Source organism: Aspergillus chevalieri, chromosome 5 (assembly GCF_016861735.1).
Source record: "Aspergillus chevalieri M1 DNA, chromosome 5, nearly complete sequence".
Classification (NCBI taxonomy): Eukaryota; Fungi; Ascomycota; class Eurotiomycetes; order Eurotiales; family Aspergillaceae; genus Aspergillus; species Aspergillus chevalieri.
Window position 1 is genome coordinate 903,865 of NC_057366.1, and position 15,981 is coordinate 919,845.

At 49.9% G+C, this 15,981-nt stretch overlaps 6 protein-coding genes and 2 non-coding genes across 8 annotated transcripts; 4 read left to right on the plus strand and 4 right to left on the minus strand.

The window, feature by feature from the left end:
* Nucleotides 1-1,431: 1,431 nt before the first annotated feature.
* Nucleotides 1,432-2,213, plus strand: rasB (Ras small monomeric GTPase RasB; the record flags this gene model as incomplete). Its single annotated transcript, XM_043280026.1, has 2 exons — nucleotides 1,432-1,509; nucleotides 1,563-2,213. The coding sequence occupies 2 exons, from the start codon at nucleotides 1,432-1,434 to the stop codon at nucleotides 2,211-2,213; spliced, it is 729 nt and encodes a 242-aa protein (XP_043137646.1).
* A 1,163-nt stretch (nucleotides 2,214-3,376) lies between these two features.
* ACHE_t50004A lies at nucleotides 3,377-3,492 on the minus strand. The gene has a single exon. It is a non-coding gene; the product is annotated as a tRNA-Leu (tRNA).
* A 416-nt stretch (nucleotides 3,493-3,908) lies between these two features.
* ACHE_t50005A lies at nucleotides 3,909-4,026 on the minus strand. The gene has a single exon. It is a non-coding gene; the product is annotated as a tRNA-Leu (tRNA).
* Nucleotides 4,027-5,824: 1,798 nt separating this feature from the next.
* ACHE_50323A (putative GPI anchored protein) lies at nucleotides 5,825-6,441 on the minus strand (the record flags this gene model as incomplete). Its single annotated transcript, XM_043280027.1, has 2 exons — nucleotides 5,825-6,173; nucleotides 6,227-6,441. The coding sequence occupies 2 exons, from the start codon at nucleotides 6,439-6,441 to the stop codon at nucleotides 5,825-5,827; spliced, it is 564 nt and encodes a 187-aa protein (XP_043137647.1).
* Nucleotides 6,442-7,596: 1,155 nt separating this feature from the next.
* Nucleotides 7,597-9,416, plus strand: SHM1 (serine hydroxymethyltransferase; the record flags this gene model as incomplete). The annotated part of the gene is made up of 5 exons (XM_043280028.1): nucleotides 7,597-7,770; nucleotides 7,838-7,894; nucleotides 7,946-8,039; nucleotides 8,089-8,226; nucleotides 8,275-9,416. 5 exons carry the CDS (start codon nucleotides 7,597-7,599, stop codon nucleotides 9,414-9,416), a joined length of 1,605 nt encoding a protein of 534 aa, XP_043137648.1.
* A 436-nt stretch (nucleotides 9,417-9,852) lies between these two features.
* On the plus strand, nucleotides 9,853-11,211 carry ACHE_50325S (MOSC domain protein; the record flags this gene model as incomplete). Its single annotated transcript, XM_043280029.1, has 3 exons — nucleotides 9,853-9,919; nucleotides 10,006-11,136; nucleotides 11,186-11,211. The coding sequence occupies 3 exons, from the start codon at nucleotides 9,853-9,855 to the stop codon at nucleotides 11,209-11,211; spliced, it is 1,224 nt and encodes a 407-aa protein (XP_043137649.1).
* A 1,251-nt stretch (nucleotides 11,212-12,462) lies between these two features.
* ACHE_50326S (carbon-nitrogen hydrolase family protein) lies at nucleotides 12,463-13,824 on the plus strand (the record flags this gene model as incomplete). Its single annotated transcript, XM_043280030.1, has 5 exons — nucleotides 12,463-12,724; nucleotides 12,772-13,262; nucleotides 13,309-13,521; nucleotides 13,574-13,618; nucleotides 13,672-13,824. The coding sequence occupies 5 exons, from the start codon at nucleotides 12,463-12,465 to the stop codon at nucleotides 13,822-13,824; spliced, it is 1,164 nt and encodes a 387-aa protein (XP_043137650.1).
* A 153-nt stretch (nucleotides 13,825-13,977) lies between these two features.
* ITR2_2 (myo-inositol transporter) lies at nucleotides 13,978-15,708 on the minus strand (the record flags this gene model as incomplete). Its single annotated transcript, XM_043280032.1, has 3 exons — nucleotides 13,978-14,478; nucleotides 14,533-15,458; nucleotides 15,534-15,708. 3 exons carry the CDS (start codon nucleotides 15,706-15,708, stop codon nucleotides 13,978-13,980), a joined length of 1,602 nt encoding a protein of 533 aa, XP_043137651.1.
* Between the last annotated feature and the right edge of the window lie 273 nt (nucleotides 15,709-15,981).

A 15,981-nucleotide genomic window follows, 5' to 3' on the forward strand; every position in this document is an offset into this window, starting at 1 on the left:
GTCGTTTAGTAGACCGGATAAGAGTTTGGGAAATGAAGTTGGGCTGCTGTTACCAGGGACATGGGAATACGTACCCAAGATCAGTAGTACTAGTACACCGGATCGTAGAGACTACTGTGTTTGCCAAGTTCTCCGTTGAGTACTAACAGTGCCGCAGATTAATATGTTTTCCCCTAGTTATTGAATCCTTTTCGCTATTCTTCGGAAGCTCTCGAGCTTTCTTGATCATCAAATAGTCTAGACTTGTGCCCTGTGCACTCCACGTGGCTGCAGGGTTATCCTAGTCCGTGTGCTGTCCGTGTAGGGATGAGCTGTTGGACGGAGTACAGGAGTATGTCTGTAGATTGTGTAGTCTGTACTGTGCTCCGTGTGTGCTCAGGTGAGCATAGCTATCTGTATAATGTACATAGTGGTATCTTATGGGTATATCGTACTCCTAGCTGGATGTACTCATATGCTGTATTCCGTACATACAACCATATGCTCACTCCGGAGCACACTATCACAAGTATACTAACCAACCGGAAGTAGGGAGATCGATCAGATATCTAGCTGTTAACAGCTAGTAGCTAGTAGCTAACAGTCTACAAGGGCTCCTAACAGAGGATACTGACAGATCGATATACCGGAAACTGGTCCGCCCGTGGTCCACAGTGGAGGATGCCAGAAGTTATAAGAAAAGATATAATAAGAGAAAAGAAAGCAATCATAATAAGCAAGACAGTGTAATACTATTCTGGATCAAATAGGAGCTTCTCGTACGAGTATTTCACATCTTAGTATCAAAGGATCGCTGGGGTCGTTTCTTTTTCTTCCCCTCTTTTCCTTTCACTCTTTTCTCTTCTTTTTTCAACTCTCTTCCTCCTCTCTTTCTCACTCTTTCACACACTCTCTCTTTTATTCTATAATATTCTGTATATTCTCATTCCTATTCGAATCCTGCTGGCCAGTAACCGAGGTATTCTAAATATAACTGCCGGTTCTTGATTCGTGTCTGGACGAATCCGAGGTCGTCGCCTCTACAGCGCACCTAGTACTTTGACGCTGGAACATTCCCACTCGACTAGTCAATCGCAACTCTTGATTCATCACTTCCTGTCATATTCGCCATTGTCTCTTTTGCCCCAATTGAATCCATATAAAAAGGTATGTATGGACTTTTTTAGCCAATTCTCCTGTCTGCGGGCGGGCGGTCTGTCAAACCAACCAAAACCCAATCTTCTCCTCCAGTGGCTAATTTGGGTCGGTCCACACAACAGACGTCTCGTCTCCTCTTTCCAGTCCTTTCTCGATCCCTTGTTATTACTGAGAAAAACATACGCGACTTCATTCTCTCTCGTTTTCTCTCTTTTTATGCTTTTTTCTTACTTTTAAACCGACCTCGTTCTTTCCATTGATTGCCGGTCGCTTCGCGTCCCTCTATCAGTCGCCATGGCGGGCAAAATGACGTTGTACAAATTGGTGGTCCTGGGGGATGGTGGTGTTGGAAAGACCGCATTGACAATTCAGGTGAGCTTCTATTCTCCAGGAAGAACTATAGAGGGGAAGGACTAATTCTGTAGCTTTGTTTGAACCACTTTGTCGAAACATATGACCCAACCATCGAAGACTCCTACCGCAAGCAGGTCGTTATTGACCAGCAATCGTGCATGTTGGAAGTGCTGGATACCGCCGGTCAAGAAGAATACACTGCGCTACGCGACCAATGGATCCGAGATGGTGAAGGCTTTGTTCTCGTCTACAGTATCACTTCGCGGGCCTCGTTTTCGCGGATACAGAAATTCTACAATCAGATCAAGATGGTCAAGGAATCTGCCAACTCCGGTTCTCCCTCTGGCGCCAGCTATTTGGCATCCCCCATCACCGCCCCCTCCGGTCCCCCGCTGCCCGTGCCTGTGATGTTAGTGGGTAACAAGAGCGACAAGGCCGTCGAGCGCGCCGTGTCCGCTCAGGAGGGCCAAGCACTGGCCAAAGATCTGGGCTGTGAATTCGTCGAGGCGTCAGCGAAGAACTGCATCAACGTCGAGAAGGCTTTCTACGATGTCGTCCGTATGCTCCGGCAGCAGCGACAGCAGCAGCAGGGCGGCGGGAAGAGCCAAGATCGTCGACCGACCGGGCTGGGGCCCATGCGCGACCGTGATGCCGGTCCGGAATATCCCAAGTCGTTCCGACCGGATCGATCGAGGCATCGCAACAAGTGCATTGTTTTGTAAGCGACAGTATGGGGGTACTACTATTGCAGTAGTACGGAGTACTTGTCAAAAAACCCCTGAGGCTTAGTCCCTCACCCGCGCCAACCGCACCAACCGAAAAAAAAAAAAAAAACCAAGAACCCAACCGACCAGTCAGTCAGTCACCAGAAACAACGACCGCCAGCGCGGCCCAATCGACTAATGCTTGATGGACTTGTTTTATTTTGTTCTTCTTTTTATTATTATTATTACACTACCTGATGACAAGCAAAAGTCCGGATGGGGGAGAGGAGGATTTTCAGTGACATTAGCAGGCATTCGATATGATACCCTACGACCGAGCTTTGCAGCGTAAATAGACATGATTCTTTTTCTATTCTCTTTCCCTTTACTACAGAGTACTGTGCTCTGTAACCCGTAGTCTATCTGTACATACCACTACTAGCCCGTACAATGGGTCTTCCGACAGCCGAAGCCGATGGCCCCTGCGTCGGTCCGCAATGCGGGGAAGCTCAATATCCATAGACATGTGCACTTGTACCGAGTACATTGGGTATGAAGCGTATAATTGTACGAATACATGGATAGCTGTAACTTTTTCGGTTGAATGGAATTCTATGCCGGTACTGTCAGATCTGCACAAGTACTTGCAGTGTACAGAGTACGAGGTACGTAGTGTCCGAGTATGAGTATGAGTAAAAGCATGCATATGCATACTACTAACATATATGATGCATCATCCTTGACATACATACTGCACGGATACACACACTGTACAAAGTACAGTACTCTACAGGTGTCGTCTCTGGTGATCTATTCCATCAATCACTTGTTACCGTGCAATATGCACCCCAAAACAAATCCACACTATCCCTGCACTCCCCGGAAGTCTTCTAGTCTCGCCACGCTTCTTTCCTAGACTGGCACGACTGTTCTAGTATCCTCTCCAAACGTCCCCAAACCGGCCCGGGCACTGATACCATATACGAGAAACAGCCCGGTTCTCCAATAGCGATCTCAACAAGTAACCGTGATTAACCCCTTAAGACCATCCGCGGGTCAAGTCATCATGACAGTGTAAACGACGTTGGAGGATACGCAGCTCCTGCAGAAGGCAAAAGAAAAAAAAAAAAAACAATGCACGGCAGCAAAAAGGAAAGTCTTCATGGAGACAAAAGTGAAACTGACAAGGGTGGGATTCGAACCCACGCCCCTTGCGAGACACGGAAGCTTGCCGAAGCAGAGCTTTGGTGATTCAGTAGCCTGAACCGTGCGCCTTAGACCACTCGGCCACCTTGCCATTGATGAGTAGAGGATTCTCCAATTTGCTTTGACAGAAATGACAGGCAGGGCATGCGTTGAATGTGCCAAGCTAGGCCGGATATGAATACAATACTCTAGGACATCGGTTGTTCTATTGAAACCTTTAGTTAGCAATACGATGCACAAGCTTCAGTTGCATTAGAGCATATCTAGCCCACCATAAGCATAATCAACGATTATATCTCCTATGTATATCGGTACAATGTCAATGAAACTCTCCCAGTTTCAGCACTTTCGCTTTCCGTTCGCAAGGCTCATTTTTGAGGTTGCTAGGGAAAACGATATGATCAGGAACACCAGGACAGCCGACAAATACGAAAGAGCGAGCAGCAGATTGCCAATTCGACAAAAATAAAAGCTCGGGGAAATGAAAAAACAAAAGAACTGACAAATTGACAAGGGTGGGATTCGAACCCACGCCCCTTGCGAGACACGGAAGCTAACCCGAAGGAAGAGCTTAAGAGATTCAGTAACCTGAACCGTGCGCCTTAGACCACTCGGCCACCTTGCCATAATTGAGTAAAATAGCCCCTTATCTAAATCTATCACCTAAAACGGCTTTGGCATAACATTATATCCTAGCCCAGGCGTCCACTTTTTGTATAGGCATTTGGGTTCATTAGTTCCGCATGCGGTTTTTAAGTTAGCTGGTTGGTTTTTCCGGCTTTTGGCTTCCGCACCGAGGCAAATAACCGCTAGTGAAGCATAGGCGGATATATATTTTTGTAACCAGTGGTTCCGTTTCGAAGTATATGCGCAGCGATTTGCAGACTGGAGTGACGAAGAAGATCCTCTTCGAGCCTTCGAATCATCGATGGAGGTGAAATGGTGAAAGGGTCATGCACCTGGTAAGGCCAGTGGAATTGCAGTGATATTTGCCTGAACATTCATCCGTTATCGTTTTAATTGACTGGACAAGGGCACATGGACGGCACCGGTTTGATCCTGCCGCTATTCCAGCCATCGAAGATGATGCGCAGCTTCAATGTATTCCATAGAGCGTTCAAATAGCCCAGGCCACGCCGGTAAGCTGGGACTCTTCCTATATCTCCTGCATGGCTCTCAGGGGGAATTGTGTTACCACTGTCTCTTGACTGGCTATTTTTTGAACTTGTTCCTTGCAGAGCTTGCGCAGTCAAGATGGAACATCCAAGCTAATAACTCAAAAAAAAAAAAAACAAGAGGCACGATGGCCAGACCGGCGATCTGATGTTCTTTGCCAAAAAGGATTTCTGAAGTACTGCCGTTGTCAGGGACTGGAAGGCACCGCACATCGTAGTCTCAAGGACAGTGTCGATGAGAAGCTGAGTCTGTTGCATTCTCAAGCATAACAAATCAAGCTTTTCCGGTAGACTCGTTAACCGGTCGTGAGTTATTTATCCGTCAAAGCTGATCACACCTGAGACGAGTACAGTATCCGGCTTGTCCTCCGGAGGCTGCCAGGTATTGATCAGTCCGCACGCCTGCTGCCTGCATCAGAAGCTTAATTTAGCATATGATAAAATAACTACGTTTCCCACAGCTGAGAAGCTGGCTTTATTGAAAAATGAGAAAGAAGAACAGTACTAGGAGAAGGGAAAGGTGTCTTCTTTCTTTGACCTAGCATGGTTTCACAGACTTGTCTACACCAAATCATCGAGACAAAGATGCAACCTCATTTATTCAGTTCATTATTTCTTAGCCATAGAGTCGACATCGATATCAAATTATTCCCAAGGTTACTATTGCGTATTATATGGCCTATTCCCCCGGTGTTCCATGATATCCTTACAATTGGAGAACGAGACATTTGCTGTAACGTAGGCACACGGCCTTTGTCGCACATGTGCGTGTTGCTCGCAGACAAGCGCAGCAAACAAAGCCAGTTTCAAGGCCTTCTAACCCACACCCAGCACGCCGCACCAGCCCTGGCTGAGGGAGTTGGTGGGGCTGGGTTGCGTGGGGATCATGAAGCGGATGAATGTTCCGACGATGGAGGTTCTAGATAGAGCGTTGGACTATTTTAGGAGTGCAGATCATGAAGCGAAGTTTGAATATCTAACGATAAAGCGAAATGGTATATTCATTAAGCGTAAACTCCATTATGAGCACGTGGATACATCCGTTGACAAGATATCCATTATAACGGAGAGACGAATCAATATGATCAGAAGAAGAGAAAAAAAAATTAAGAAATCAGATAAAAAACCAAGGTGAAACCAGACGAAATTCAAACCCAGTCACTACCACTCCATATGTACAAAAGCACTTGCACACTCAAGTCACCCAGCCACTGGAGTCAAGTCACTCAAAAAACCCAAGTTGCTAGCTTACAGCAAGAAAGCAACAAGACCGAACACAGTCGACAATCCCAGCCCAGCACCGGTGGCAGCGCGCGAAGCACCACCGGTGAAGATGGGCGACGAGGGCGTGGTGGCCGAGCCCGAAGCCGACGATGAAGCGCTACCCTGGCCGATAGCCTCAGCAGAGGAAGGACGAGGGATGACGGGAGTGGGCGAGGAGCCACCAAGGACGACGGAAGAGCTGGAGCTGGTCACGGCGGGAGAGGAGACAGGAGAAGAGGCGGGAGAGGACTCGGGGCTAGGACTGGGGTTGACCTCGGGGGTGTTGACGGGGACCTGGACGGGGATGGTGGAGGAGGGGACGGGGGTCGAGCTGCTATTCGTCTATTAGTATGGATATGGATGTATTATGAAGAGAGTAGAACGTACCACTTGTTGCAGTGAGTGACGGTGGAGGTGATCAGAGGACGGCTGATACTGTAGGAGTGGCCAGCAGAGGTGGTGTACTGAGGAAGCTGGCTCATGGTCGCAGAAGGACAGTAGGTGGTGTACTCGGTGACGGTAACGGTCTGCTCCTCCTCCTGGGGAGCGACGGCGGCGGCAGCACCGGCTGCGAGGGCAGCGACAGCAAGAGAGAAACGCATGTTGGCTGTTGTGTGTGTGGGGGGGATAAAGAGTGACCCTAACGAGTGACTGAATGCAAGAATGCAGGAATGCAGAAAAAAAAGAATGTACTCGGCGAACCGGGATTGAGAGAGTGAACGGGTTGGAGAGAAGAGAAGAGAGGGAAGAGTGCGAATTAAATGGGGGAAAGGCTTTTATGTTTAATTTCCCCTTAAGATTTGGCGTTGTTTTGGGTTGTTTAATTAGCCTGCGTGGTACTAGTAAGGGGGGTTATGCCCACGCACCGCCCGTACCTGTCAATCATCCACGGTTCATCCGGAACAAACCGTGGATGCGAATCATTCATTATTCTAGCATTCTGTGTTTCATTATTAGGTACGAGTACCTGCTATTCATTTACCTGCTATAGTATACTCTGTACAGACAAACCTACAATGTACCTAGTACGAGTGCTGCCAGACCAGGGGCGTGCAAGTACAGTACACTCGGCCAATTCAGGACATTGCCCCGGAAGAATAAGACAAGTCTAGACTTAGCATAGTTCAATAGGCATCCTATCGGCAAACAAACTCGACTATCGATCTGACATGCTATTTATATCCGAGCCAACAGAACATGTGTAGACTACGAAGTACAGAGTATGTAGGACAGAGTAGAACAAACAAAGTATTCGAGATTATTGAGTATTCTAGACATACTTCTAGACTATTTACATGCAAACCCCCAACATAAATCATGTAGAACAGACACACACACAATTCCAATCAGATAGAAGCTGCCCCTATTGGATGGTGAATGGACGGGGGACATGTCAGCAGCGCCCAGAAAGATAGAATCCCTCCGAGAGCTGAAAAAGTCAAACCGTCATCTCTTCATCTTGGATTTAGTTGTGTGATGAAGAGGAAAAAGAAGAGAAGGATTTGCAGAATTTTCTGACTCCAAGTTAAGAACCCCGGACCGGATTAATACATCTCCCGTGCACGTGCTATGCTTCCCCGATCGGGAATAGCGCCTGTTTGCTTTCCGCGGGCAACGGAAACCCGGCCATATCTCAAGTCGCCTCCGCCGGCATTCTTATCGCTTGCTTCCTCTTAACTATTTCTTTTCTGCTTTCCTTTCTCTTCTGAATTACTTTTCTCTGGCTTTCCTAGAATTGTTAGTTGTATACAACCACTATGCTCTCCCGCTGCGGTCGTCAGGCCTCGCGCGTTCTCCCACTCGCCGGGAGCTCCAGAACTGCTCCTATCGCTTCTCTCGCATCTATTCGCCCCGGATTTCACCTTTCGTCCCTCAGAGCTCCGGCGCAATCCCGGAATGTGTCTTCGTCGAGTCGAGACTCCCAGCAGAGTGTGCGCATACCTAGTGGCTTTCATTCTCTTTGGTTGTAACGCAATTGAGCTAACTCGTGACGTATAGTTACTCTCCGCATCTCTCGAAGAAGTCGACCCCACCGTCTATGAGATTGTCCAGAAGGTGCACCTCTACGCCGGAATAACCGAGGGGATAAAAGCTGAGACCGTCTAGGAGAAGAAACGTCAAAAGCACTTCATTAACCTCATCCCCTCCGAAAACTTCACATCCCAAGCTGTTCTCGATGCACTGGGCAGTGTGATGCAAAGTGAGTTCTCTCCTTGTATCACCGTTGGCGGCCGCGCTGACCAGTTCAGATAAATATTCCGAGGGATACCCCGGTGCCAGATACTACGGAGGAAACGAATGGATCGACGCTTCCGAGCGCCTGTGCCAACAGCGCGCATTGGAAGCTTTCAGATTAAACCCGGAAGAATGGGGGGTCAACGTTCAGCGTAAGTTGCCTTAATATTGTTCTGGGGGGTGAGATACTAATTGAACAGCCCTCTCTGGCTCGCCCGCAAACCTCTACGCCCTGTCCGCTCTCCTTAATACACATGACCGCATAATGGGTCTTGACCTCCCTCATGGAGGTCACCTGTCGCACGGCTACCAGACCCCTACCAAGAAAATCTCCTTCATCTCCAAGTACTTCGAAACCATGCCCTACCGTCTTGACGAGTCCACCGGTATCATCGACTATGACGCTCTCGAGAAGTCTGCTCAGATTTACCGCCCCAAGGTCATCATCGCAGGTACCTCGGCCTACAGCCAGCTGATCGACTACCCCCGGATGCGCCAGATTGCCGAGTCAGTGGGCGCCTACCTGCTGAGTGACATGGCCCACATCTCTGGCCTGGTCGCCGCTGATGTCGTCCCCTCGCCGTTCACCCACTCTGACGTTGTCACCACCACGACTCACAAGTCCCTGCGCGGTCCCCGTGGTGCCATGATCTTCTTTCGCAAGGGTGTCCGCCGGACGGACAAGAAGGGTAACTCGGAAATGTACGACCTGGAGGGTCCTATCAACTCGTCCGTCTTCCCCGCTCACCAGGGTGGCCCTCACAACCACACCATCACTGCTCTGTCCGTTGCCCTCAAGCAGGCGCAGACCCCCGAATTCAAGGCCTACCAAGAGACCGTTCTGAGCAACGCCAAGGCTCTGGCGGAGCGTCTGGGAACTTCTCTCAACGACGGTGGCTTGGGCTACAACATCGTCTCCGGTGGCACCGCTAACCACTTGGTCTTGGTTGACCTGAAGAACCGTGGCGTCGACGGTGCCCGTGTCGAGCGGGTGCTGGAGCTTTGCGGAGTGGCTGCCAACAAGAACACCGTTCCCGGTGACAAGTCCGCCTTGCGCCCTGGCGGTCTGCGCCTGGGCACTCCCGCCATGACCACTCGTGGCTTCCAGCCAGAGGATTTCCGCCGGGTGGCCGACATCGTCGACCGGGCGGTGATTATCACGCAGAAGTTGGACAAGGCCGCGCGGGAGAGCGCTGCCGAGAAGGGAGTCAAGAACCCGGGCACAGTCAAGGCATTTCTGGAATACCTTGGCGAGGGCGAGGAAGTGTCGGAGATTGTTCTCCTGCGACAAGAAGTGGAAGACTGGGTGGGGACCTTCAGTCTCCCATGGAAGGATGAGTGATCCCCCTCCTTTACTTGTTTTTTTGTTTTTTTTTATTCTCTCAATGATATAATTTGTATGTTCAACACATGTAAAGTTATGATAAGCACATGTTTATGTTACAATAAAATTCCAACGACGGTTCACAGCACTCCTTGATATGCCAGGGTCGCCCCTCTTGATAGGCTGGCTTGCCTTTTCCATATCGGGTAATCGGTTCCTATGTCACGTCGATTGCGGTGTGCAACGCGAACACACATGCGATTGATTCTAGAACTGTGATAGTATTTCCTATTGCGGTGTTTACAGTCGTTGTGTTTGCTCTCATGTTATCAGTTTGATAGCGGCAGTGGTGATAGAGGAGCCAGCCCTAGCTATAAATAGTCGTAGACTATCACTATCTAGCTAGTACAGTGTAGACTAGACCCGTTCATTTCGGAAGAACCAGACAATCACCATGAAAATCGAAAAGGCACCTCCCCACCCCACCCCACCCCATCCCCATCCCCCCAAACGACAACGAAGTATGCTAACACAGACTAGCTCTATACCTACCCCATTAAATCCCTCCGCGAAACCTCCCTCACCTCCGCCCGTCTCACACCCACAGGCTTCCAATATGACCGCCGCTTCATGCTCCTAAAGGTCATCACCAAACCAGACGGCACGGAGGAACTGCGGCATATGAGCGTGTCGAAGTTCCCGGAGATGGCGCTGTTCAGGACGGATCTCGTTTTCCTCGATGGGGATGAAGACGCGGCAAATGGGAGGATTGTCGTTACCTATACGCCTCCGAGTGATGCGGTACATATGGCTGGAGGGAAGAGGATAGAAGTTCCGCTACAGCCAGACGTGGAAGAATTGAACCTTAGAGAGGTACAGGTGACACTCCACGGAAGCCCGACGAGAGCGTATGACATGGGCTCCAAGTACAATGACTCGTTCAGTGGGTGTTTCGGGTATAGAGTTGTGCTGGTATATCTAGGGTCACATTCGCGTCGTGTATTGGGGAGTTTTGCGCCGCTGAAGCGGCGGACTTCGAATAACTGGGCGGGTTTTGGTATGGACCTGGGTTTGAGATCCCCGAGGGTGCTGATTGAAGGAACGGCCGTGGTGATGGTTTTATGGCTGGTGCTTGTTTACGGGTATGGATATGGATCGATATCAATTTATTTTCTGGTTTCTGCGGCTATGTTACGAGCATTCCTCCTCTTCCAAACATTCACACCGACAAGCTCGAGAGCAGGAAAGAAAGAACGGGAAGAAGCATATATTACATTTGCCGACTGCGCGCCATATCTAATCACCTCAATGACATCGCTGGATAACGTCTCAGCCCGACTCCAGGATAAGACAATGGACATGACCAAATTTCGACCCAACATTGTTATTTCCGGTGCTGAAGCGGCATTTGAAGAAGATTTCTGGACAGAACTTACCATACCCAACAAACAAAACAAAGTGGAAAACAGGCTATTGTTGACAGCAAACTGCGTCCGTTGCACAAGCATCAATGTCGACTACACAACCGGCAAAATGGGCAAGGGCGAGGAGGGAAGCGTATTGAAGAAACTAATGAAGGATAGACGGGTTGATACCGGGGCGCGGTTTAGTCCTGTTTTTGGACGGTATGCTTTTTTGCCCACTGCTACTGGAAATGAGGAGGCGGGCGACGGGATGGAGGTTAGGGTTGGAGATGAGGTGGTTGTTTCAGGGAGGGCGGAGGCTAGGAGTGTTTATGGTGAGTGCTCTCTTCTCTCTGGTTTTGGATGCGGTGCTAATGTCGGTAGATTGGCCGGGGATGGGGAAGGGGTGATGTTATTGCTTTTGTTCGTCTCTTTTGTTGTTGAATCTGTGCGTTATGCCAGGTTGCAGGGTGTTGCTGCCTGTAATTATACAAGAGGCAGTGATTTTTCCACCATCATATTCTTCGCTAATTCTTTTTACACTCCTCCTCACTCAACGAGTACGCTCTGGAAACAAAGCTCTAACAGTCAAGATGGATACCAACGATGACTCCAAAGACATGTTGAGAAACCCTCTCTCGTATGTGCTGCCTTAGTATGTTCGCCATGTTTAGTGCTTGCTAACCTGTTGAACAAAACAGAACCGTTCTAACAATCATAATCATCCTCATATCCGCCGGATGGTGCACATTGAACCCAGCTCAAATCCCGGAACGCCAGATCCGCCAGCTCTCCATGATTGTCATGGTTCTCACCGTTCTACTCGTAGTCTATGTACTTCGACAGCAGTGTATGCGTTATAGGGAATTTGCGAGGATGGGCTCTGCATTTACGCATTTCTTCAATTTTTTTTATAAGACGTTACTCGGAATTTTCTCCATCCGTCGTTCGGTTTTCGGGGGAGTGGCAAGGATGTACGGATAGTTAGCTCCACCTGCCAGGGATCTTCCATGATTGCCCTTTTTGAGATCCTGCGTTTTCCGACGTTACGATATAGTTATTGCGTAGGTGCTTTTTTTGTTCAGAAATTAGCAATAATAACATAATGACACTAAGAAAACATCCAGAGAAAACCCGCCAGACTCTATGCCAGCCCTACGCCCTAGCCCAAACCCCTCACCATACCAAGTAACCATTTGATCTCCCAATTCCAGACTATATCAGACGATAATATCACAAGAAACCAGAAGTCTCCGAGTTACACCTACCAAACGGCTGGGCCGGCTTACACTATCCGGGCTTTGCTCCGAAATCACCCATCTCATCGCCATTACTCGAGTGCGAAAATCCGTATCAGATAGAATGATCACGTACTTTGGCACATCCCGGTTCCATGCAACCGTTGACGTGAATGCAAGCTTATCACCAAACCCCGCGGATTGTCGTGCTTGTATATTGACGGAGTGTTTGCTTCTCCGCGCTGAGCAAACCCCGGACATCATGCGATTGTGTTCCATCTTTGGACCGTGCGGAGGAGTTGTACAATATAAGTGTGTTTTGGATGTTGGAGATATCATGAACTGATGAGGGGACGAAAAAGGAGCAGAGACCGAGCCCGAGAGAGCCGAGTGGAATGAGAGACGAGTGTGAATTGGGTGAGGATGGAAGGGTATATAAGGATGAGAAGGGAACGGGTTTCTGAGTCTCATCATCAGCTCGATCAACTTCAGCTTCAACTTCAATCTCATCTACTAAATTTGTCCTCAAAACTCGCAATGGCTCCCGTTCTCAAGAAGTACAAGGCCGCCGCCGTCAATGCTGAACCCGGCTGGTTCAACTTGGAAGAGTCCGTCCGCCGGACCATCCACTGGATCAACGAAGCCGGTGAAGCGGGCTGCAAGTTCATTGCCTTCCCAGAGCTTTGTAAGTCCATCTTCACCAAGCAAGCCGTACGTCACTAACGCAACCAGGGATCCCCGGCTATCCCTACTGGGCCTGGAAGGTAACCTACCAGGAGAGCCTCCCCCTCCTCAAGGCCTACCGCGAGAACAGTCTCGCCTCGGACTCGGACGAAATGCGCCAGATCCGCGCCGCCGCCCGCGCCAACAAGATCTTCGTCTCCCTGGGCTACTCCGAGCTGGACCTGGCGAGCCTCTATACGACGCAGGTGCTCATCTCGCCCTCGGGCGAGGTGATTAACCACCGACGCAAGATCCGCGCTACTCACGTCGAGCGGTTGATCTTTGGTGACGGAACCGGTGATACTACCGAGTCTGTTGTGCAGACTGAGATCGGACGTGTTGGGCATCTTAACTGCTGGGAGAACATGAACCCGTTCATGAAGTCGTATGCGGCTTCGCTGGGCGAGCAGGTGCATGTTGCGGCTTGGCCGTTGTATCCGGGTAAGGAGACATTGAAGTATCCGGATCCGTTTACCAATGTTGCTGAGGCGAACTGTGATGTATGTCCTTATCCCTGTTGGTAAAGCGATGATGCTGACGAAGTAGCTCGTGACCCCCGAGTACGCCATCGAAACTGGTGCCTTCACCCTGGCGCCCTGGCAGACTATCACGGCCGAGGGGATCAAGCTCAATACTCCTCCTGGTCGGGACTTGGAAGACCCTAACATCTACAATGGTCATGGACGTATCTTCGGTCCGGATGGTCAGAGCCTGGTGCCTCACCCTGACAAAGATTTCCAGGGTCTTCTTTACGTTGACGTATGGTTCCTTTCTCTTGAGTACATGCTGAAGTCAATACTAACGTGAATAGATTGACCTCGATGAATGCCACCTGACCAAATCGTTGGCCGACTTTGTAAGCACCCCTCTCATCATGAAGAAGATAAGACAAGTGAACTAACAAACCAGGGTGGTCATTACATGCGTCCCGATATTATCCGCCTGCTTGTCGACACCAACCGGAAGGATTTGGTTGTTCATGAGGACCGGGTGAATGGAGGTGTTGCATACACCAAGACCATTGACCGGGTTGGATTGACGGTTCCTCTGGATGAGGAGTAAACTCGTCACTTTATACAGGGCTAGTTGGATCTCTTGTCATGTATCATGTAACATCGAAACATAGCAATACATTCTCTGCTACAAAGCTACAGCTAAACTACAGATACTTACAATAGCTATCTGTATGTACAGTTACCCGTACAATATGTACAATTACACCACATCCTTGTTCATCCTCTGAATCCCCTCCTCCCTCTCCCTCTTCAACTCAGCCTGCATCTTCTTCGCATACCTAACCCCAAACCCATGCTGATAGACCTCCCTAACTCTCTCCAACGGCATGTTATGCACCTCTGCATAACAAAACACCGAAAACACCGAACCCAGCGCACACATCCCTGCATAGAACCCAAATGCCCCACTCGGCGTCATCCCCTTCATCATCGACAAGAACGTCGACGATATGATGATGTTGCATGCCCAGCATGTCACGGTGTTCAGCATCGTGCCTAGCGCCCGGACCTCCAAGGGCAGGAACTCCGTGCCGACCCAGGAGATGGGCGCGACGCCGGCGGCGTAGAAGGCGATGTAGACGATTATAAAGACTAGGAGGAGGATGGCGGCCCAGTTCATGCTGTTTCCTTCTTGGGGCTCGAGGTCGGGGGTTAGAGGGATGTAGTTGAAGGCGACGGAGACGATGACAAGGGAGATTGTCTGTTGTCTGTTAGTATGCACCAGTGGAAGGGAAGGAGAGGGAAGGGAAAGTACCATTCCCATAAGAGTGATCAAAAGGACAGTCCGTCGACCAAACCGGTCAATCACACCGAAGTTGACAAACCCGAAGAGAAAGTTCGTCGCTCCGACCACAATAGACACTACCGTTGGTTTATTGAACCCAACAATGGAGAACAGCGTTCCCGAGTAGTACATCAACGTATTAAACCCACCCAACTGCGAGACCGCCATGACGGCACATGCCGTCGTCAAAGCACGCAGATTAGCCGGGATAGTAAAAAGCTGCTTGAGCTGCCACCACAGACTCCGGTCCGAGATCGAGGCCGAAGACTCCTCGATTGAATGCCGGATCACCCGCACCTTGGCCTGCCGCTGCTCGTCCGACGCATTAGGGAAGATCCGACCAAGCACATGCACTGCGTCTTCTTCGTGGCCATGTGCGATGAGTTGTCGTGGCGACTCGGGGCACAAAGGAAGCAGGAAGAAGAGAAGGATTGCCGGGATGCCGCCCAGACCAACCATGTATCGCCATCCGTGGGTGACTTCGGTGAAACCCGCCCCAAGTGCGTAGGCAACGAGTTGTCCAAACCCGACGCACAGGTTGTCGAATACGATCAGTCGCCCACGCGATCGTGCCGGTGCCATTTCACCGATGTACAGGGGGATGATCATAGCGGCGCTGCCGACTCCCAGACCGACTATGAATCGGCCAACAGTCATCTGAGCCACCGAGTATGCAACAGCCTGGATGATCGAGCCGATTAGGAACACCACGCAGCCAGCGTAGATGCCCACTTTGCGGCCGTAGCGGTCGGACGTAAGACCGGCCATGACGGCGCCGACGAGGGCACCGCCAGAGGTGATGGATGTGACGAGTTCTTGTTCATTCGAGGCGAGCGTGTGACCCAGGTCCGTTCCTAAATTCACGAGGACCGCGGAGATGACACCAGTGTCATAACCTTTTCTGTCAGTTAGTGTTATGTAACATGGATAACATACATCGTGTCGCAATTATGCAGATATAGGAGTGATACCAAACAGAAATCCTCCCATAGACACTGTACACGCGATCAACCAGACACCTTTGCCAGGATTGGTCTCCTCAATGGAATCATCCAGGGCCAGGGTCTGGTCAACACCATGTTCATCATGGATGACTTGGGCCTTGACGTCGTCGTCGTCCTCGTAGTCAAGCTTCGTCGTGCTCATGGTTATTGCTGTCGCTAAGTGCGGATTGTATAAACTATCTCGTCTGGTGGAGAATGGACAACATTTCTCATTTAACGCATTTATATACATTTTCAGATCGGCTTTTGACCGTGCCGTTATCTTCAACAATGTGGAGTGCCCCGGATTCCCCGGATTGGCATTGTCATTGCCAAGGGCGGGATGTTGTCTCGTATTTCTTGTCTGCATTTACAAGACTTGCCGGATTGGCGATATTGATGCCAGACGGGATTCTTTTCCTGTTCCGGGGGAGTA